The sequence below is a fragment of the Amblyraja radiata genome, chromosome 14 (genome assembly GCF_010909765.2).
Source record: "Amblyraja radiata isolate CabotCenter1 chromosome 14, sAmbRad1.1.pri, whole genome shotgun sequence".
Classification (NCBI taxonomy): Eukaryota; Metazoa; Chordata; class Chondrichthyes; order Rajiformes; family Rajidae; genus Amblyraja; species Amblyraja radiata.
Window position 1 is genome coordinate 54,391,217 of NC_045969.1, and position 23,350 is coordinate 54,414,566.

Consider the following 23,350-nt stretch of genomic DNA (forward strand, 5'->3'; position numbering starts at 1 on the left):
TTCATAGAGTCTCCTGCCTATGGTATTCTGAACAGGGCAGAGGATGAGAGGGTACAACTTAAACTCGACTGTTTAATTGAAAGATTCAACATGGAAACAGGCTGACCATCACTTACCTGTTCACAGTAGTTCGATGTGTAGGAAGAAACTGAGGATGCTGGTTTAAATCAAAGGACCAACAGATGCTGGTTTAAATCTTTCATTCGTTTGTTCTATATCTCTCTACATCACCGTCTATATCACCTTTTTCCCATTTCCCCGACCCTCAGTCTGAAGAAGGGTCTCGACCTGAAACGTCATCTATTCCTTTTCTCCAGAGATGCTGCCTGACCTGCTGAATTACTCCAGCCTTTTATGCCTATCTTCACACTAGTTCCATGTTGTCCCTCTTTCTCATCTGCTCCCTACACACTAGGGGCAGAGAGCCTAAATAACCTACAAACCAGGGATGGGGGAGGAAACTGGAGCACCTTGAGAAAGCCCACGCGGTCACAGGGAGAACGTGCAAACTCCACACAGACAGCACCAGAGGACAGGATTGAACCAGTCCCTCGCATTGTGAGGCAGCGGCTCTACCCTCTGCACCGTCCATAACTTGTGCGTGTTTTGACATCATTGTAAAAGACAAATACTCCCAGTTAAAGACCAGAGTGAGGTATAAAGCACTATTTTAACAGACTGGTACAGTTCATGTATGGAGGAATTTGGTTTACACCTACAATTTGCAGCCAATTGACATACAAACAGTTATCGTGATTTCTCAACAGGAAAAGCTTCTTTTCATGGAGAAACTCAGCGGGTGCGGCAGCATCTATGGAGCGTAAACAAAAGGAATTTCCTTCGCTCCATAGATGCTGCCGCACCCTCTGAGTTTCTCCAGCACTTTTGTCTACCTTCGATTTTCCAGCATCTGCAGTTCCTTCTCAAACACGAGCTTCATTTCATATTTGTTTTCAAACCCGTTTACATTCACAGCTTGCACATGTCTATGGTTGGTTTCGTGAATCAGCTGTTTGCTTCCACATTGCTTCGGGCTTCAGGAACCCACCCATTGTGCCAGGCTGATGGGAGGATAGGCAGGATGTGGACGGACAAAGGTTAACCCCTCATTGACCAACGCAGCATCTCACCATGGCACTGAGGCCGAGAGGTAAATTACCATTGGAACATCCATGTTGCAACACGATGCTACCTCAATAAAGTCATCGAGGTAAATGACACGGAAACAGGCCCTTCAGCCCATCTCGTCCAAGATGCTCCATCTAAACTAGTCCAATTTACACACATTTGGCCCATTTCCACATCAACCTTTCCTATCCATGCACCTGTCCAAATGTCTTTTAAATGTTGTTACAGTATCTGCCTTAACTACATCCTGTGGCAGCTCGTTCCATATACCCAAGAAGAAGAAGTTGCCCCTCAGGTTCCGATGAGCAGGACCCATCCAACAAAGGTGATCAGTACATTGATTTCCAATTCCAGACATCAGGAATTTCCTTTGATTCTCTCCCATAATGCCATCTAACCATCTGCAAACTTTTTACAGTGTTATCTTGATTTTATTTTTCCCTTTCACTTTAAACCCATGTTCTCTGGTTCTGAAGAAGGGTCCCGACCCAGAAAGTCGTGTATCCATGTTCTCCACAGATGTTGCCTGACCCGCCGAGTTACTCCAGCACTTTGTGTTTTGCGCTAGTTTCCAACATCTGCAGTTCCTCGTGTCCCTGCTACATCTTGGTTCCCCTACCCTGGGAAAAAGACCGCCTGCAATCACCCTGTCTTGTTTCCTCTCGCCTGAAGCATGAATTCTTCTGTGTAAGAAAGAACTGCAGATGCTGATTAAAATCGAAGGTAGACACAAAATGCTGGAATAACTCAGCAGGTGAGGCAGCATTGCTGGAGAGAAGGAATGGGCAACGTTTCGTGTTGAGACCCTTCTTCAGATTCTTCTGTCATGATAGCTGTACAGCAATGATCACAGTTCAGAAGTACTTTTAAAGAACTTCAGGATAGCTCAGTACGAAATCATTTTTCAAAAGTACTTTTAAAATACATTTTCGCAGCAAAACACAATGAGATATCTGTACTGGGAGGTGAAAGGTGTTTTCTCAATGCTAATATTCTTCGCTGGTATTTGAAGGAATGTTGACTTTTGGAAACCTTCACGATGATGTGCATTTTCGATGGAAACTTTTCACCTTTTTATTCTCCTTACCTGTTTCTGGTACCTGAAGAAACGTGATTGAGTATTGTGAAAGTTCACATCCTGCTCTCGGGTTAAAGGTCACGAGTAACACACTCCCAGAAACTACCAGCTCGCTGGTAAAGGCGTGGCCCGTTTGAATGAACCTGTAAATGAAAACATTGCAATTTAACATTTTGCTTTCCTTCATAATAGTTTTGCACCTATGCTAATTACTGCACATGAGAAATAAAATCAAGATAACACTGTAAAAGTTTTGCAGGTGGCTAGATAGCATTACGGGAGAGAATCAAAGGAAATTCCTGATGTCTGGAATTGGAAATCAATGTCCTGATCACTTTTGTTAGACGGGTCCTGCTATCTCTTGAGACACTGTGTGAGAACTGGGTAGTCAGTGCTGGAGGGGGAGCAGTGATGGAGCTCAGTCTCATTGCACTCACACGAGACCATGAACGATATCAGGGTCTCTGTAATCCAACAGCTGCATCAGTAGTTACAGATAACTTATTGTTTACCGAACTAGTTTTAAAAGACATCTGTAACCGCACCCTTTACTAATCTTGGTACAGGATGCGATAGGTGAATGATGTTAACAGAATGATGCTGCTAATAAAACGTTGTTGTTGTCTGTCCATATCTGGAAGGTCCATGCATGTATCCGGCTTCTTTATAGAATAGTCACCCACACGAGTAAGTTAGTTAGTACGACTATTTAGTTTGGTTTGGTTTAGATGTCCAGCATAGTAACAGGCCCTTCGACCCACTGAGTTCACACCGTCCTTCAAAGATTCAATGACTTATTGTCACATGTACCTAGATGCAGTTTCATTGCATTGTTTTACATACAACCTGGTAAAATCATACAGCAGACCTCACCGAGGTAGTACACAAAGAGTCGCCATGTTTCTGGCGCAAATCAAGTTACAAAACGTTCATTGAACAGTTTTATCTTCTCGCAGCGGTGAAGCAGGACTTCTGCCGCGGCACGTGCTAGCCGGCGGCACCCCGCCATGTTCCCCTTCGATCGCGACGGCCCCTGTCAGGTCCCCTGCATTCACCTCAATCACCCGCTCACACTCGTTCTAAGTTATCCCACTTTCTCATCCACTCCCTACACACTAGGGGCAATTTACACAGGGCCAATTAACCTACAAACCCGCACGTCTTTGTGATGCGGAAGGAAACCGGAGCATCCAGAGGAAACCCACGTGGTTACAGGGAGAACGTGCAAACTCCACACAGACAGCACCAGAGGTCAGGATTGAACCCGGGTCTCCGACGTTGTTAGGCTGCCGCTCTACCCACCGCGCGCCATTTAATTAGCAACTACGTTCAACTGGTATTTGTCCTTGTGTATGCAATGGGACATCATACACTTCTTGAAAAGAAAAGATTCAGTGATTAGTGGGCATAGAAGTTGGGATGTTATTCTGCAGGTGTACAAGATGTTGGTGAGGCCACATTTAGAGTATTGTGGTCAGTTTTGGTCACCCTGTTATCGGAAAGATGTCAAGCTGGAAAGGGAGCAGATATGATTTACGAGGATGTTGCCAGGACTCGAGGACCTGAGTCACAGGACAAGGGACGGCAGGCTAGGACTTTATTCCTTGGAACGTAGGAGGATGAAGGGTGATTTTGTAGCGATGTATAAAATTATGAGAATAGAAAGCGTGAATGCACAGAGTTTTTTACGCAGAGTGGGGGAATCAAGAACCAGGGGACATAGGTTTAAGATGATAGGGGAAAGATTTAATAGGAACCCGAGGGGCAACTTTTTCCACACAGAGGGTGGTGGGTATATGGAATGGGTTGCAAGAGGAGGTAGTTGAGACAGGGACTATAACAACATTTGAAAGACATTAGAACAGGTGAATGGATAGGAAATGTTACAGGTACGTGGGCCAAACGCGGGCAGGTGGGACTAGCTTAGATGGGGCATCTTGTGAGCATGGATGATTTGGGCTGAACGGCCTGTTTCAATGCTGTATGACCGACAAAATCAACTTCTCTGAAACCTCTGGCTAATATTGTCCCTCAACCTTTAACTGAAGTAGATTACGTGATCACTATCACACTGATGGTTGCGCAAGCTGACTGTGAACAGATTAGATTGTGAACTTCCTTCATTGCAGTGGTGGCCAGAGTCGAAGAGCAATTATGTATCTGCGTGTTTTTTTTAATTTTAGATTACACAGCGGCCCACTCGAGGATCAGTCGGAATCTGCCTGAAGACAATCCCTCTCCCTCCCCAGGGGAATAACGTGAAGTGATCTCAGGAGGGGATTCACATGCTCTGTCATAACGTTTCCAGGAAGAGAGTCAACTCATTAAGGGTCATGGCAAGCTCACTGAGTTTTTCTCCAGCAGTTAGCATTTCCTCTGCTGAAGTGTATTACATGCAAGCAGAGAGCAACTGATAATGAAACTATTGTGGCCCGAGTTTGAACATTAATGAAAATGCCAAACCTCGAAGTAGTTTACAGTTGCTGCAGAGGAGGTTCTGATGTTTACTTGATGAATTACGTAACACTGGTATTAGGGTTGTCAACTCGGCTATGGCTGGGTGAATGATGAGTTGGCCTGGATTCTGGACTGCACACAAAGCCCAGCTGGAGGGCCAGCTGAGGAGTTTTGGCCCGGCACGCCATCCAACATAAACCAATGATCGGCCATGAGAAGGACGGGTGGTGGTGTCGGCGGTAAGCGAAAGTCCGAAGGTCGGACAGCTGGCCAGGCTGCCGACCGATGGGGCCATGGGCGAGGCTCTGCTGCTGCACCCCATGGGCTGCACTACATCGGGATGGGTGAGGCAGGGCCGGACTCGGCGCTCCGACCCGACAGTCCCCTCGACCAGTCAAATACGGGATAATGTGGTCCCATATGGGGCAAACCAATTTAGCCCAATATATGGGATGTCCCGGCTAATACGGGACAGTTGGCAACCCTAACCGGTATCTAATGGCCAGTTGGTGGTAGTGAGCGGTTGCTTCGCAGTCTTCCACAAACACAAAGACTGGCTTTGATCTTTGTAGTTTAATTCCTATTTCAGTTGATAAGCCACAGGAGCAGAAATAGGCCATTCGACCTATTGAGTCTACGCCATCATTCATGACTGATCTATCTTTCTCTCTCAACCCCATTCTCCTGTCTTCTCCATCTAATCCCCCAACACCCGTACTAATCAAGAATCCCTCAAGATAGACACCAAAAGCTGGAGTAACTCAGCGGGTCAGACAGCATCTCCAGTGATGCTGTCTGACCTGCTGAGTTACTCCAACTTTTTGTGTCTATCTTCGGTTTAAACCAGCATCTGCTGTCTATCTGTGGCAATGAATTCCACAGATTCACCACCTCCTTTCTAAAGGTACATCCTTTTATTCTGTGTCTTTGCCCTCTCATCCTAGACTCTTCCACTAGTGGAAACATCCTCTCCACATCCACTCTATCCAGACCTTTCACTGGTGGGTAAATTTCAATGAGGTATCCCCTCATCCTTACAAACTCCAGCAAGTACAAGCCCATTACGGTTAAATGCCTACGGTAACCCAGGGGTGGGGAGCCTGCGGCCTTCTAGGCCATTAAGTGCGGCTTTTGAATGAATCCAAATGTTGTAGAACAAATCTTTTTATTATTATTAATATGTTTTTGTTCATTTTTTATTATTTTTTATTTTAATCTTAAAATTAATGTATTTAAAATACCAAAGAGTAAAAGAAGATTCAACGAAATAATCCTCCCCGACTGACGGCCACAATTAAAACATTAGTAAGTCATGAGGGCTATTTTAACAAAATAATGTACATTTTGAAGTATATCTAATTGAAGTTTCTAGGATGCGGCCTTATTAGATTACAGCTAACTTAATGTGGCATTCCAACATGACAAGGTTCCCCAACCTTGCGTTAACCCAATCATCCCCGGGATCATTCGATATAGACCTCCTCTGGACCCTCTCCGACGTCAGCACATCCATTCTCAGATTTGGGGCCAAAAACTGCTCACAATACTCCAAATGCAATCTGGCCAGTGCCTTATAAAGCCTTCGCATTTAATAGTCCTTGCATTGATGCGAGTCACCAGGCATGAAGTACAAAGTTCAGCTCATCTCCAGAACAATTGCAGTCAGAAATTATCAAAGCTACAGCTGAACAAATATTTGATTCACCAGAACAGAACACAAAGTGCTGGAGTAACTCAGCGAATCCGGCTGCATCTCTGGAGAACGTGGATGGGTGAGGTTTCGTGCCACCCGACCCATTACGTCCCCATTCCTTCTCTCCAGAGATGCTGCCTGTCCCGCTGAGTTACTCCAGTGCTTTGTGGCATTTTATGTAAGCCAGCATGTGCCGTTCCTTGATTCTCCATTTAATTCATCAGAGTTTTGGGAATTCACAATGTATTGAGTGAATCGTTAACAGTATATAGAAATTAGCAAAATTTGAATAACTAAACAAAATAAATGTCACGTTTTATGAAATATTTACTTGGCCTAAATATCTCAGTTTTCTTCCAAATGCATTCCAATTATGTGAAAGGAGTAGAATTAGGCCATTCAGCCCATCAAGTGTATTCCGCCATCAATCATGGCTGATCTATCTCTCCCACCTAACCCCATTCTTCTGCCTTTCGAATTTTTAGTATTTAGAAAATAGGTGCAGGTGGAGGCCATTCGGCCCTTCGAGCCAGCACCGTCATTCATTGTGATCATGGCTGATCGTCCCTAATCAATAACCCGTGCCTGCCTTCTCCCCATAATCCCTTGATTCCACTAGCCCCTAGAGCTCTATCTAACTCTCTTAAATCCATCCAGTGATTTGGCCTCCACTGCCCTCTGTGGCAGGGAATTCCACAAATTCACAACTCTCTGGGTGAAAACATTTTTTCTCACCTCAGTCCTAAAGACCTCAGACTTCAGTCAGGGCTTCTCTTCATAAGCTTGGACACTTGTACCTGTAATTCTAACAGCTCTTGTAAGAAATTAGAACGTCCACATCTGTACAGAGTGGGAGGGAAAGCTACTCGGGCTTGAGGCACATCTAAGCACTTGTGCTGGCAATTGCCGGCAAATTGACTGTGATTTGAGGAGCAACAACTCCCAGGTCAATCCTGACAAGGTCACCCTGGATGTCAGGAGTGCCTTAGTGTCAGATGTACCATTTAGAACAATAAAATCCTTACCTGCAGCAGCACAACAGAATATGTAAACATAGTACACTGTAAATGTCCGTGTGTGTATGTTAAACTGTAAAGAGGGGAGAGAAGATTCACAAGGATGTTGCCACTTGCCATGACTTGAGGGCCCGAACTACAGGGAGAGGTTGGGCAGGCTAGGGCTTTATTCCTTGGAGCACAGGAGGATGGGTGACCTTATAAAGGGTAATAGGTATATGGAACGAGCTGACAAAGGAGGTGGTTGAGGTAGGTACATTATATTTAAAAGACATTTGGACAGGGTCACGGATAGGAAGGTTTTACATAGACACATACACAATAGGTGCAGGAGTAGGCCATTCGGTCCTTCCAACCAGCACCGCCATTCAATGTGATCATGGCTGATCATCCACAATCAGTACCCCGTTCCTGCCTCCTCCCCATATCTCTTGATTCCGCTAGCCCAAGGAGCTCTATCTAAAGCCCATCCCACTTAGGAGACCTAAACAGCAACCTCTGGTGACCTTGCCCGCCACCAAGGTTTCCATGAGGTCACCAGAGGTTTTGGTCACTCTCCCTAATGGTCGAAAGTGGTTTCCGCGTGGTCGAGGCTTCATCTAGGTTGCTGCTATTTTTTCATCATGATTAAAACCGGCCTTGACTAAAAATAGGTTGCCGATTTAAAAATCCATAAGTTTTTAGCCGCAGGTCTAGTCGAAGCCGGTTTTCTTCATAGTTGAGGAAAGTTTTCAACATATGCGTGGGAGGTGGTAGGAGGTTGCAGGTCACCTCGACCTTGATTTTTTTTTTTGGGTGTCGGGCAAGGTCACCAGAGGTTGCTGTTTAGGTTTCCTAAGTGGGATTAGAAGGGACTTTACTCTCTTTTGAAGTTAGCATCCAGTGAATTGGCCTCCACTGCCTTCTGAGGCAGAGATACATGGGCCAAATGTGGGCTGGTGGGACTAGAGTAGATGGGGCATGTTGGTTGGTGTGGATGAGGGAGGGAACGGGCTATTTTGTCCATTGGCTGGGGATTTTGTCGAGGTTCAAGTTGACCAAAGATCAAGATCAAACAAAGATTGGAACCAAAAATGAAAAAAAACCCCAACCCTTTTGAAAATGATCCATTGAAGTTTTCTGTAAATGACACGTACTTACTAACAGTTTGCTCTATATCTGGGAACCAAGAGCTATACGTTGCCACCTCCACATCACTGCAGACGGATCTGGCGGCCATCCATGTAATGTCAGCTTTGATGGAGTAACCACTCATTCCTTGGACCAGCCAATAGTTACTGCTGTTTCTGCTGCAGTTCACTAATCCCAGCGAATCAAAAGTCTGCTTTCTGCTTTGTAGCAAAATATGAAATACACATTGGCCTAAAAAGACACAAACAAGTCAAAAGTATTAGGACATTCACTTCATCTTCATGTGTAGGAAGGAACTGCAGATGCTGGTTTAAACCAAAAATAGACACAAAATGCTGTAGTAACTCAGCGGGACAGACAGCATTTGAGGGATAGATTTAAGGTGAGGGGGGAAAAGACTTAATAGAAACCCGAGGGGCAGGATTTTTCACACAGAGAGTGATGGGTCTATGGAACGAGCTGCCAGAGGAGGTAGTTGAGGCAGGTACTACAGTATATCAGCATTTAAAAGGCATTTGGACAGGTACATGGTTTAGAGGGATTTGAGCCAAACATGGGCAGGTGGGACTAGCTTAGATGGGGCATCTTGGACAAGTTGGGCTGAAAGGCCTGTCCCCATGCTGTACGACTGTCCCAAGGTAATCAGTAAACAACCACAGATTCTCAATTGCTTCTTGCCATAGTCTCTTCCAAACTTCCCCTTTGCCCTTCCCCTGTCCCATCTCCCTGCACAGCTGCCAGGTTGTGAAACTCTAGAATTGACTAAGCAATTATATTGTTAGGTTTAGGGGCATGATTTTGTTCCTGTAAGACTGCACCGTATTTCACTTAATACTTAAGCCCCTGCCCCACTGTACGAGCTAATTCAAGAGTTCTCCCGAGTTTCCCCTGATTCGAACTCGGAGAATTACGGTAATAGCCGTTTGTAGGCACTCGGGGCTCGCGTGGACATTGTTACTGTTCCAATCAGCCAAGCACGAGACATGAAGGTTGAAGAATGAATAAGCTGTTGAGTCACAGACTTTACATTGAAAGTCTAATCAGAAAAGGTGCTATGGAAACCAAGCCGTAACTGGGAGGTGAAGCAACCCCTTCTCACCCAATGCTTGCTCAATCTAGCTTTGCCTCACATTTCCCCAGTCCCCACCTCTTTAAACTGGCTAGCTTCCCTCTACATGAGGTGCCTACAAACGAGGTGGACAAACTTGTGGAATGCTGGGGGTCGAGGAGAGATCTCAGGTTTAGGTTTTATTGTCACCTGTACAGAGGTACAGTGAAAAGCCTTGTTTTGCATGTTATCCAATTGCTCAGAGATACCATACATCAATACGATCAGTTCAAACTCAAGTACAATAAATTGAATAGGTATATGGACGGGAAAGGAATGGAGGGTTATGGTCTGAGTGCAGGTAGATGGGACTAGAGGAGAATACGTGTTCGGCACGGACTAGAAGGGCTGAGATGGCCTGTTTCCGTGCTGTAATTGTTATATGTTATATGGTTACAATAGGTAGAGCAAAGGGGAGGGTACAGAGTGCAGAATATAGTTCTCAGCATTGTAGAGCACCAGTTCCACAAAGTTCAATGTTCACTCTGGGATAGAGGTGAATCGAACAGTACCCTGGCTTATCAGAAGCCTGATAACAGGGGATGAGGCCGTTCTTGAACTGATTGAAGTATATAAAATTATGAGAGGCATAGATAGGGTGGACAGTTAGAACCTTATTCCCCAGGGTGAAGTTGTCCAATACTAGAGGGCATAGCTGTAAGGTGTGAGGGGAAAAGTTTAAAGGTGACGTGTGGGGAAAGTTAATTTTTTACATGGAGGTTGGTGGGTGCCTGGGACACGCTGCCAGGGGGTGGTGGTGGAGGCAGATGGGATAGTGGTGTTTAAGAGACTTTAGATAGGCACATGGCTATGCAGGGAATGGAGGGATGTGGACCACGGGCAGGCAGGGGAGATTAGTTTAACTTGGAATCACGTTGAGCACAGACATCGTGGGCCGAATGGCCAGCTCCTGTGCTGGGCTGTTCGCTGTTCTATTTCCGTCCAGAGTTGTGACCGAAAACGGCAACTGCGCATTTCCCTCCACAGATGCTGCCTGACCCGCCGAGTTCCTCCAGCTACTCGCCGTTTTCTGCTATGAGGAACTTCAGCGAGTTTCAGTGAACCACGACATGGGGGATGATTGAGAAATGGCCAGCATTTGGACGGCACTACGGTCCTGGTGAAATTCACCCATGGATGAATCCATGAGAGGCTCTGAAGGTGCTGAATTTCACATTGGCGTTGGTCACCAAGCAAGACCAGGCCCCCCTTTAACAAACCCATTGAGCTGAACTCCGACGAAAGGAGCAGCAATGGCTACAGTGGAGCTGAGAAAGAGATGGGGACTGGTGTCAGGGAACCAGTGTCTGAAGAAGGGTCCCGATCTGAAACATCATCTGTCCATTCCCTCCATAGATGCTGTCTGACCTTCCGGGTTCCTCCAGCACTTTGTGTTTTGAGCAGAAATGGCCAATAGTTAAACTCTCCACATCTAGAGTATGGGTGAACGAGTTTGTTGCTGACAACCCTAATGAATGGATAAGGTTACTGATGGATGCCAAATCCCTGAATTCAGTAATCTACAGGGGCCTACGTTAAATGAAAGAAGCTGGCATTCAGAGAGACCTGCGTTGAGTTGATGCCAGAAGTGTGCACAGGAATGTGGAACTTGAGCAGGAACCTTTGCTGTTGAAGGTATGTGAACTCACAATACAAGTTCCAACATGTACCGTTTGACCTCCAAGTTACAGTCAAGACCTGATGTGAGAGAAAACAGTAAAGACACAAAACCGAGGCCAAGGATCAGTCAGCAAATGACATCATGACCTGTGGAATGGATGGCAATTCAAGAACAGACATCTGCTCACAAGGGAGAGGTCTACAAAGGTAAATCTCAAACGGGATCGATTGAAAGACACAGTATGGAAACAGCCCTTTTGACCATCGAATCTATGCCGACCTAAGATCACACTAAAGATAGACACAAAAAGCTGGAGTAACTCAGTGGGACAGGCAGCATCTCTGGAGAGAAGGAATGGGTGATGTTTCAGGTCGAGACCCTTCTTCAGACTAGTTCTATTTTATGCCACTTTTCCATCCACACCCAACACACCAGGGGCAATTTACAGAGGGCCAATTAACCTACATCCCCGCACGTCTTTGGGATGTGGGAGGAAACCAGTGCACCCGGAGAAAACCCACATGGTCACAGAGAGAAAACTCCACACAAACAGCACCCGAGGTCAGGATAGAACCGGGGTCCCTGGTGCTGTGAGGCAGTGGCTCCACCTGCTGCTCCACTGTGCCGCCCACTGTGGCAAACCAAAAGTATTTGTATCCAAACTCTCTGTTTCAGGAAAAATATGCCAGCACTGACAGAGAACGAAAACAGTTGGACAGATATAGAAGAGAGGATGTTTATCAGAGGCAGTGATCACGGACTTCATTACAAAACAGCAAGAGGAACTTATGAACTTGCATGTTTGCAAAGAGAATTCGTGCAGTTTCAGTTACGATTTTACTCCGAAACACAACACCGGAAAAGTACCGGCAAATGATATGTAAATCATCTGAACTGAGAGGTCCAGGTGCAATAATGCACTCACTGGTCGGCGTGATGTAAAGACAAGCTTGCAAGATTGGAGGTTGAAGAGGAGGAGCAGTGGGATGAGATGGGATGATGAGGAGTTGGGAGAGGGCTTCACCGCTGGTGATGCAGGCATGGCCCCACAAGATTCCACTAACTCAGCCACAAACTAAATCATCTTTGACCGCAAGATGGTGTAACACCAACTGGATGAAGAACCGTTGGACCCAAAGACATGGAAGAAGAATTCCTTTGGGAGCTGCTGGCAGGTATCATCTGGAGCATCATGTGGGTGAAGAGAAATGCAACATCTATACACTGAAATGATGACAAGAGAATTGTTGAGGAAATGGTGTTGACATGACCAACTGTAGAAATACACAACAGAAAGAGGAAATGACAGAGACTGAAATAGTATCAAGGTCTTGGCCAAGAGCTGATTTGTTCACCTACAAGAAGGATTGGTACCTTAGTAACAGTTAACTCCTCAAAGTTCCCATTTATTAGCAGGATGAAAGACGAGGGAGGTGCAACATTTCCCACAACAGTCTGAATTCTATTCGCAGTTCAAAGCACTCCTGAGAAACTAATATGCAGGGGTGCATTGATTCACCATGTGACCTCACCTCCATACCATACAAGAAGTTTGCAGAGCGATATGGTCAAACTATCAAGAGACGGTTGCTGAGATTTAAATTGTAAAGACCCAAAACCTCCCGTAAACACGACCGACACCTTTTAAAACTGACATGAAATACAGTAATCGGCCAAAACCATGAATTTACAAAAAGTAAATGACACCGAAGATAGACACAAAATGCTGGAGTAACTCAGCGGGACAGGCAACATCTCTGGAGAGAAGGAATGGGTGACGTTTCAGTTCGGCACCCTTCTTCTCGACCTGAAACATCACCCATTAGTTCTCTCCAGAGATGCTGCCTGTCCTGTTGAGATAAGGGCCTGTCTCACATTGACTACCTAATTCACGACCTCTGCCAAGTTTGCCCTTGACTCATACTCACAGCATGGTCGTCACAAGGTCGTAGGAGGTCATAGGAGGTCGTATGTAGGTCGTGGCAGGTTGTGATGTTAGTCGTAGGTACTCGTGGCATCAAGTAGGTTGGGGCGTTTTTTCTAGCCTGATGAAAAATGTCCACGAGTAAAAAAGGTGGTGAATTAGGTCGTGGAAGTGGGTCAGGCCCTTTATTCCAGCATTTTGTGTCTATCCGGTTTAAACCAGCATCTGCAGTTCCTTCCTACACAAGTAAATGACACCTTTGGCCATCCACATCTGCCCACCATAGGACCAAGAATTAATACAAATAATACACTGAAAAAAATAAATCAACACTGTAAATAATGTGTTGGAAGGTCCTAGGCCTCCTCCATGGCCAGAGTGAGGCCCACCGTAAATTGGAGGAGCAGCACCTCATAATTTGCTTGGGTAGTTTACACCCCAGCGGTATGAACATTGACTTCTCCAATTTCAGGTAGTCCTTGCTTTCTCCTCCCCTTCTCAGCTCTCCCTCAGCCCACTGTCTCCGCCTCTTCCTTTCTTCTTCCCCCCCCCCCCCCTCCACATCACTGAAGAAGGGCCTCGACTCGAAATGTTACCTATTTCCTTCGCTCCATAGATGCTGCCTCGCCCGTTGAGTTTCTCCAGCATTTTTGTCTACCTTTGATTTTCCAGCATCTGCAGTTCCATCTTAAACGAAGGAACTGCAGATGCTGGTTTATACCAATGCTAGACCCAACAAGCTGGAGTAACTCAGCGGGTCAGGCAGCATCTCTGGAGAAACAAAATAGGTGATGTTTCAGGTTGGAACGTTGCAGTTGTCTGAAGAAGGGTTCTGACTCAATACGGCACCTATTATTTTTCTACGAGATCCTACTTGACCCGCTGAGTTACTCCAGCATTTTGTGTCAAACTGCAGCACTGCATCAACTTGGCTTAATCATTCCCCATGTTGTGGAGAGGAGATGTACAAGATTCAGTGATGAAAACATTGAACTCAGCTTGTCACTGGTAAAGCTGAAAAGCCTACACTGTTGGACTTGAATGGGTCAACAGATGAGACAGAACCAAACTCATCTTCAGCGACACCAGCACTGAAAGAACAGGAAACTGTCAACAGAGACACCAACACTCGGACCAGCACATCAACAGAATGGGTGCAAACTCTGCGGCAACAGGGCTGAGTTACACCACAACACCAAACTCATATAACAAAATGACTACGTCAACAAAATGAAGATATTGTTATTCTGCCCAACCTTGCAATTAGAGTTTAAGTTGAAAGTATCTCGTCAAAATAAAAATGTCCTTAAAAAGAGAAGATGCAGAGCTGTATATAGTAAGATTGAAGAAGGACTAAGATTGTTTGGCTAACTTTGTACAATGTCACTCACCAGTCAGTGTATGGCAAGAATATACATTATAGCACTCAGACAGGGAAAAAATGTAGAATAAATACATTGTTGTGTCACTGACTGGCTGCGGAATGAACAAACAATTTTCTGGAAACCTTGCCCAGGGTGTGGTTGTTGCCTGTCTACACCCAAGGCAGCAAACTTCAATAAAGGGCTTGTCCTCCATGAGGTGCAGTGCTGGGCATCCTCAAGGCCCGAGCCAACAGCCAGTCATCGTCATTCCTCAAAGCCATCCTTGGCTCGTTTTCAAGAACGTTTGCAGCCAAATGCAACAAGTTGGATTCAAGTAATGCTCTGAATGCACCAAGCACGTTACAGCAACAATGGCTGGGGCCAAGCTTGGGGAATGATTTGGCCGCTGTTGCTATGCCGAACACAAAGCATCTGGGTCAACAATGATTCAAGCGGTGCACAACAATTAGCTCTCAGAAACCAAGGTCACGATCTACGTGCGGAGCCACAGGAGATGGGCAAGGTCCTCGATGCGTATTTCTCCTCGCTTTTATAGACAATAGACATTAGGCGCAGGAGTAGGCCATTTGGCCCTTCGAGCCAGCACCGCCATTCATTGTGATCATGGCTGATCATCCCCAATCAGTACCCCGTTCCTACCTTCTCCCCGTATCCCCTGACTCTGCTATTTTTAAGAGCCATATCTAGCTCTCTCTTGAAAGCATCCAGAGAACCTGCCTCCACCGCCCTCTGAGGCAGAGAATTCCACAGACTCACCACTCTCTGTGAGAAAAAGTATTTCCTCGTCTCCGTTCTAAAAGGCTTACTCCTTATTCTTAAACTGTGGCCCCTAGTTCTGGACTCCCCCAACATCGGGAACATGTTTCCTGCCTCTAGCGTGTCCAAGCCCTTAACAATCTTATATGTTTCAATGAGATGCCCTCTCATCCTTCTAAACTCCAGAGTGTACGCCCAGCTGCTCCATTCACTCAGCATATGACAGTCCCACCATCCTGGGAATTAACCTTGTAAACCTACGCTGCACTCCATCAATAGCAAGAATGTCCTTCCTCAAATTAGGGGACCAAAACTGCACAGAATACTCCAGGTGTGGTCTCACGAGGGCTCTGTACAACTGCAGAAGGACCTCTTTGCTCCTATATTCGATACCTCTTGTTATAAAGGCCAACATGCCATTCGCTTTCTTCACTGCCTGCTGTACCTTTCATAGACTGATGTACAAGGACCCCCAGATCCCGTTGTACTCCCCCTTTTCCCAACTTGACGCCATTTAGATAGAAATCTGATTTCCTGTTTTTGCTACCAAAGTGGATAACCTAACATTTATCCGCATTAAACTTCATCTTTTACCATGCTTTTACCATGGAGAAAGACATGAAGACTGAGGAACTAAGGATACTTGTCTTGAAAACAGTCTGTTTTACCACCGAGGAGGTGCTGAGTGCCCTAAGATGTATGAAGATTGACAACTCTCCCAGTCTCGATTAGATATATCCAAGTACAACGTGGGACATGTGGGAAGAAATTACAGGTTCCCTGGCTGAGATTTATGAATCAGCATTAGACACGGGTGAATGATGGAAGACTAGAGGGTGACTAATGTTGTGCCCCTTTTTAAGACGGGCTGCAAGGAAAATTGTGGGAACGATACATCAGTTAGCCTAACATACGTAAAAAGATTGATGAGTGCAAAGCAAAGCCATAGATGTTATCTATATGCATTTCAGTAAGGCATTCGATAAGGTAGGCTGCTCTGGAAGGTTGGATCCAGAAGTTATAGGTGACTGGATAGAGAATTGCCTTCATAAAAGGAAGCAGAGGGTGATGGCAGAAGGTTGTTTAGAGGGGTTTAGAGGGGCTTGGAATATTTTGAAGGTGTTTAGAGGGGTTTGCAAGGGTTTAGAGGGGTTTACACGGTTTTTACATGGTTTACATGGATTTAGAGGAGTTTAGAAGGGTTTACGTGGGTTTACAGGGGTTTAGAGGGGGTTTGGATGGGGATTAAAGGGGATTAGAGGGGTTTAGAGTGGTTTACAGGATTTAAAGGGGTTTACAGGGGTTTAGAGGAGTTTAGAGGTCTGTGGCCAGTGGTGTACCTCAGGGCTCAGTGCTGTTGTGGTTTCTATCAACGATTTGGATGGGAATCTAGAACGCACGATTAGTTGGATTGTAGAAGATACTAAAGTAGGTGGTATCGTTGACAGTGAATATAGTTAGCAAGTATAATGGGCCTGTCCCACTGTACGAGCTAATTCAGTTTCCCCTGATTCGAACTCGGAGAATTATGGTAATAGCCGCTCGTAGGTACTCGGGGCTCTCGTGGATATTTTTCAACATGTTGAAAAAGCTTCACGAGTCTTCACGAGCTTACCGCGTTTCCCAAGTACCGTTAGCGATACGAGCCGCTAAGAGATGTCCCGAGCTCCGACGTACCCGCTACGTACATTCTACGTGCTTACCACGGGTTTGATTATTTTTTTTTAACTCGGGAGAGCTCTTGAATTACCTCGTACAGCGGGACAGGACCATTACAATGGGATCTTGATCGGTTGTACAAGTGGGCTGAGGAATGGCTAATGGAGTTGGGATATCAAACCAGAGCAGGTCATTCACAGGGAATGGTTGGGTCCTGGGAGTGTTGGGGAATTGAGTGTCGAAGGTGGGATGTTATGTTACAGTTATACAAGATGTTGGTGAGACCACACTTGGAATATTGTATACAGTTTTGGTCACCCTGCTATAGGAAGAAAGGGTGCAGAGAAGTTTTGCAAGGATGATGCCAGGACTGGATGGCCTGAGCTACAGGGAGATATTAGGCAGGTTAGGACTTTATTCCTTGTAATGCAGGAGTCCAGACTAAATGTTCATTTGTAGGTATTGGTGTCTAAAACATAGAAGATTCAGATTAACTTCACAAAGTTGAGAGCAACTCAGCTGTGTTGTGCTACTGCAAGCTGTGGACAGCTGGAGGCAAAGTATTTTCTCAGGAAAGGAGTGGGAGGATATTGCTTCTGACGTTGAGACCATGAGGCTGGAACTGGCCGAGGAGGTGAGCAATCACAGTGCAGTGCACACTCGGGGATTCCTGCAGGAAAAAGCATTCATCACCAAGCTAGGTCAGGACGGGGGAGTTGGACATGTTCCCAGGTCGTGCGTCAGCTCACAAGATTGCAAGCTGGGGTCAAAGCTTGGCGAGGGTGGGAGCTTGGGGGAGAGGAGGGATGGGATATCACGTCATCAACTTTAAGGAGCGGAGTCACCAAACCAAACGCCTCGTTTTCATCTCTGGCCTTTGTCCAGCCATCTGCCTAACTCCTCCTCATCACTCATCAGGCTCTGCCCCACCTCCTCTTCATTCCCAGCTTCCTCCCTCACTCCACCACTATCAACCAGAAGCCTCCCGACCCGAAACATCACCCATCAATGTTCTCCATAGATGCTGCCTGATACTCCAGCAGTTGTGTCTTTTTTTGTAAACCAGCACCTGCAGTTCCTTGTTTCTCCATTTATCTTAATTCTAGGTATGATGCGTTTTGTATTTCAGGCAGGATTTCACTGTAGCCAAGGTCAATAATGCGTATTGTTGTGGACACAGGTTGAAGAGTCATTGGCGTCTGGGGGTGGAGCAGAGGCAGTTGTCCACTCTCCTCTGCCATTCCAAGGCCAAGTGGACACTCCAGGAATTGTGTGCGTCACGGGAGCTCAGCATTTCAGGAAGAGGTTCCAAATGATCAAACTCCTACGGAAAGTCCCTGGGTTTGAGAAGCTGCAGGGTTCACGATAGGAGGGGCAAATGCGATCATAACATTCAGCAGGCACTGTCACAACATTTAAGAGACAGTTGGATGAATATGTGGATAGGAAAGATTAAGGGATATGGGCCAAGGGTGGGCAGGTGGGACTGGTATAGATGGGGCATGTTGGTTGGCATGGGCAAGTTGGGCTGATGAGCCTGTTTCCACACTGTATGACTCTAGGCGTGTCGTGGTGTGCAGACTCCAGGAATGGATTAGTCTGCAGTCAGGGAGAGCTCGGATTAACCGGTGGCTGACGGCAGGACAGAGGGTCCTGGTCTAGTCTAGTTTAGTTTAGAGATACAGCACGGAAACAGGCCTTTGGCCCACCGGATCCGCGCCGACCAGCGATCCCCGCACATTAACACTATCCTACACCCACTAGGGACAATTTTTACATTTACCAAACCACTTAACCTACAAACCTGTACGTCTTTGGAGAGTGGGAGGAAACCGAAGATCTCGGAGAAAACCCAAGTGGTCACGGGGAGAACATGCAAACTCCGTACAGACAGCACCCGTAGTCAGGATGGAACCCGGGTCTCCGGCGCTGCGTTCGCTGTAAAGCAGCTACTCTACCGCTGCACCACCGTGTCGCCCTCTTGTTGGACTCTTGCACTCTGCACCAGGTTGGCAGCCTTGCTGACTAGATGTGAAGCTGTGGGTTCATTTGCATTGTTCAGTTGGCACCTACTCCACATGTCGTGACATCAGCTGGCTTCAGGCAATGCAAGGTTGTGTGCTGAATACTATTCAAAGCACCAACGGCCTCGCACATTCTGCAAAGACCCAGCTCAATCTTCACACCATTTGTTTCCTGTCCTTCTTTGTCACATTCACTCTGAGATATCCGTCACCCCTCCCAAAGCAGATATCCATCACCCCTTCCTGCCAGCTTTCTCAGTGTCCAGGTGTCTTTCACAGCCATGAAAGGACCCTCCAACTCATAGAGATTTCGCTGAGCACAGGGAGGGTTTAGAGACCTCGCAGGCACATGCAACTGAATCTTATCCGCAATCTTGGACTCTACCCTCTCCAGCATTCTGGAACCTTCTCCTCTCCTCGCCGTTTCCAATTCCCCTGGTTAACTCTTTCTTCCCTCCGACTGTCCTTGTTCCCCTGTCAACAGGTTGGCATTTCACCAACTATATATGTTTTCAAGGAGCTGGTAAAACCGAGGGAACTGGACTGACAACGTCCCGATTTACTGAGGACATCTTTAGAAGAGAGGTCTCTGTAATATTCACTGCATCGCAGATATTATAATTCTGCATGCCAAGAATTTAAGATGAGGTATTTAAGATGAGTTATGTGTGATAAGCAATATTCAAATTGAACTCGTACGACTGTTACTTCACACTCTTCATGAAGGATAAAGGGCCTGTCCCACGATGCGAATGTACCCAAGAGCTCTCACTTGTGGTGAGTACGTGGAATGTACGTAGCGGACACGTCGGAGCTTGTGGATGTCTCGTAGCAGCTCGTAATGCTAACGGCAGGTACTCGGGAAGCGGTAAGCTCGTGAAGTTTTTTCAACAGTGTGAAAAATTTCCAAGAGTAAAAAAAATACTCGTGATGAGGTACCACGAGTTTGATTTTTTTTAAACTCAGGAGAACTCTTGGGTGAACTCGCATCGTGGGACAGGCCCTTTGATAAGGTACTTACCGGTTTTCAAACTTCGAACGTATTCTTCATTTGCCACTGTAAAAGATACAAAATAAACCGTCAATAACTTCCTCACATTCATTTTGAGGTGATCGTTCCCCTGCGGTACAATGCTAGAACAGACAGCAGGGATACAGGCCCATCGTTCCCCTGCGGTACAATGCTGGAACAGACAGCAGGGATACAGGCCCATCAACTTGACCAAACCATTCTGTGCATTCACCCTATCTATTCCCCTCATGATTCGACACACCTCTATATATATATAGGATTGCCCTCAGGGCATCCTGAATGGTTTTAGATGCTATGTGAAAGGCTATTATAGAGAAACAAAATTGCCCAAATGATTACTGTCTAATAAAGGAAATGCACGTTCATAGTAGAAACATAGAAACATAGAAAATAGGTGCAGGAGGAGGCCATTTGGCCCTTCGAGCCAGCACCGCCATTCATTGTGATCATGGCTGATCGTCCCCAATCAATAACCCGTGCCTGCCTTCTCCCCATATCCCTTGATTCCACTAGCCCCTAGAACTCTATCTAACTCTCTCTTAAATCCATCCAATGATTTGGCCTCCACTGCCCTCTGTGGCAGGGAATTCCACAAATTCACAACTCTCTGGGTGAAAAAGTTTTTTCTCACCTCAGTCTTAAATGGCCTCCCCGTTATTCTAAGACTGTGGCCCCTGGTTCGGGACTGGCCCAAGTACTTTAGATTACATTTGTGAATAGATGTGATAAAAGTAAGAAATGTCAAAGTCCAAACACTCCGAACTCGCTGGACAGGTACTTGGAAAGGAAAGGTTTCCATGCCGACCAAGATCCCATTTGCCCACATTTGGCCCATATCCCTCTAAACCTTTCATAGAAACATAGACATAGAAACATAGAAAATAGGTGCAGGAGTAGGCCATTCGGCCCTTCGAGCCTGCACCGCCATACGATGATCATGGCTGATCATCCAACTCAGTATCCTGTACCTGCCTTCTCTCCATACCCCCTGATCCCTTTAGCCACAAGGGCCACATCTAGCTCCCTCTTAAATATAGCCAATGAACTGGACTCAATTACATTCTGTGGCAGAGAGTTCCAGAGATTCACCACTCTCTGTGTGAAAAATGTTTTTCTCATCTCGGTCCTAAAAGACTTCCCCCTTATCCTTAAACTGTGTCCCCTTGTTCTGGACTTCCCCTACATCGGGAACAATCTTCCTGCATCTAGCCTGTCCAACCTACTTAAGAATTTTGTAAGTTTCTATAAGATCCCCCCTCAATCTTCTAAATTCTAGCAAGTACAAGCCGAGTCTATCCAGTTTTTCTTCATATGAAAGTCCTGACATCCCAGGAATCAGTCTGGTTAACCTTCTCTGTACTGCCTCTATGGCAAGAATGTCCTTCCTCAGATTAGGAGACCAAAACTATACGCAATACTCCAGGTGTGGTCTCACCAAGACCTTTCCTAGGTACCTGTCCAAATGTCTTTTAAATGTTGTTATTGTACCTGCCTTAACCACCATGGATCGGAAAGGTTCAGAGAGATTTGGGCCAAATATGGGCAAATTGGGATTATCTTAGATGGAGCATCCGTGGTCAACATGGATGCATTATGCCAAAGGGCCTCTTTCTGTGCTGTTGGCCCTATGACCGCTGAGGCATCTTAAAAGGATAAACCAAGTTACCAATATATAGCAGCATTTACAAAATTCATGCTGAATCCCATCCAAGAGAGGGAATGGCCCAGATTATAAACAGCAGTGTACAATTGTGAATTGGTCTAGTTATGCTGTTTGCTGTCTGTGCCCCAGTTCACACAGAGTGTAAGTCGGAATCTTACCTTGCAGAGTGACAGAGGATGGGTCGACCTCTGCGAGCCGCCTCACGCCTGCGGTGTGGAGATGCTGCCGCAATACGTTGATCAACACTTCAATACTCAGTGTGTATCTAATCAAAAGCTCCGCCTCCTTCGGCAACGCAAACTGCAACCAGTAATGGGCAATAATGCTGCCGTTGCTGCTGATAAAAAAAATGTCAGATCAGAACAAGAGCGGGTAATGGTTCTGAATCAAAACAATGTACTGACAGCCTCAGATAAAGCTGCCAGTGAATGATTCGGTCAATGACAGGGTAACAAAACCGCAGGCATCAGAATGTACTCGGTCCAGTCTAAGAGAGGGTTGCCCTTAGCTGGAGCGTTGGAGTGGACCCCCTTGGGCGACGAACATTTATGCTCTGAATCATCAGCATCTGAATGGGCGGCATGGTGGCGCAGCGGTAGAGTTGCTACCTCACAGCGCCAGAGACCCGGGTTCAATCCTGACGACGGGTGCTGTCTTTATGGAGTTTGTACGTTCTCCCAGTGACCGCGAGGGTTTGTTTCAGTTTCCTCTCACACTTCAGGAAAAGTTTGTAGGTTAATTGGTTTCGGTAAAAAAACAAATGTAATTGTCCCTAGTGTGTCGGATTGTGTTTGTGCTCAGGGATTGCTGGCCGGCACGGACTCGGCGGGCCGATGGGCCTGTTTCCACGCTGCATCTCTAAAGTCTAATAGATAATGTGCCCGTCAATTGCGATTGTCCCTGGGGTAGGCAGTCTGTTTTTACAGCAGCTGGTCAAACACTTGGAAAATGTACATCAGCCAAGAGTCCACTTAGAGTCATACAGCAGGGAAACAGGCCCTTCGGCCCAACTTGCCCCTTCTACACTAGTGCCACCTGCCCACATTTGGCCCATGACCCTCTCAACCTTCCATCTTCATGCCTCTGCCCCATTGTTATGAACGAATGAATGAATACTTTGTCATGTGGCAAATCACAGTGAAATTCATTACATTCATACCCAAGGTATGCAAATAGTTGCCACATAAAGGGTACAGACAAAGTTACTAAGTATCCGCACCAGGCACTCCTTTGTTCTTCCCCCTCCTTCATGGCTGTTGAGATATCTGCCTCAATTACCTCCTCCGGCAGCTCGCTCCTTATACTCACCACCCTTTGTATAAAAAAGTTGCCCCTCAGGTTGCTATTAAATCTTTCCCCCCCTCACCTTCAACCTATGTCCTGTACAGAACATACACCAGCTTGGAGTCTACAGTAGTGATCGTGTACCGTGTCGAGGCTGATGAGTGTGGTTTGCTGCCCACCCAGTCAGAGGAAGGTGGTCAGAGCTCATCCCAACACATCTTCTCCCCTGGATTATAATTGAAAGCCCAGCTGGTTGCGACTGCCGTTTCCCCATAGCATCCTACACCATGGACACTCACTTCTCAAGAGTGTGCAATCAGATGTGTGGCCCCAGTTTTGTTTGTGGACACCTCTGCATCTACTCGTGGGCAAGGAGACTTCTAGAACCTG

At 46.2% G+C, this 23,350-nt stretch overlaps 1 protein-coding gene and 1 long non-coding RNA gene across 2 annotated transcripts in view; one reads left to right on the top strand and one right to left on the bottom strand.

Moving 5' to 3' along the window:
* LOC116980791 (suppressor of tumorigenicity 14 protein homolog) overlaps window positions 1-23,350 on the bottom strand; it is a 51,752-nt gene that overhangs the window by 8,409 nt on the left and 19,993 nt on the right. Inside the window, exons 6-9 of the mRNA XM_033033377.1 lie at window positions 21,835-22,010; window positions 20,002-20,037; window positions 8,509-8,734; window positions 2,216-2,349 (exon numbers count right to left, since the gene is read on the bottom strand). Of these exons, the coding sequence (XP_032889268.1) occupies window positions 2,216-2,349; window positions 8,509-8,734; window positions 20,002-20,037; window positions 21,835-22,010 (572 nt within the window). The remainder of the gene's footprint in view (window positions 1-2,215; window positions 2,350-8,508; window positions 8,735-20,001; window positions 20,038-21,834; window positions 22,011-23,350) is intronic.
* On the top strand, window positions 9,180-12,983 carry LOC116980792. Its single transcript, XR_004414065.1, has 3 exons — window positions 9,180-9,456; window positions 11,269-11,277; window positions 12,945-12,983. It is a non-coding gene; the product is annotated as an uncharacterized LOC116980792 (long non-coding RNA).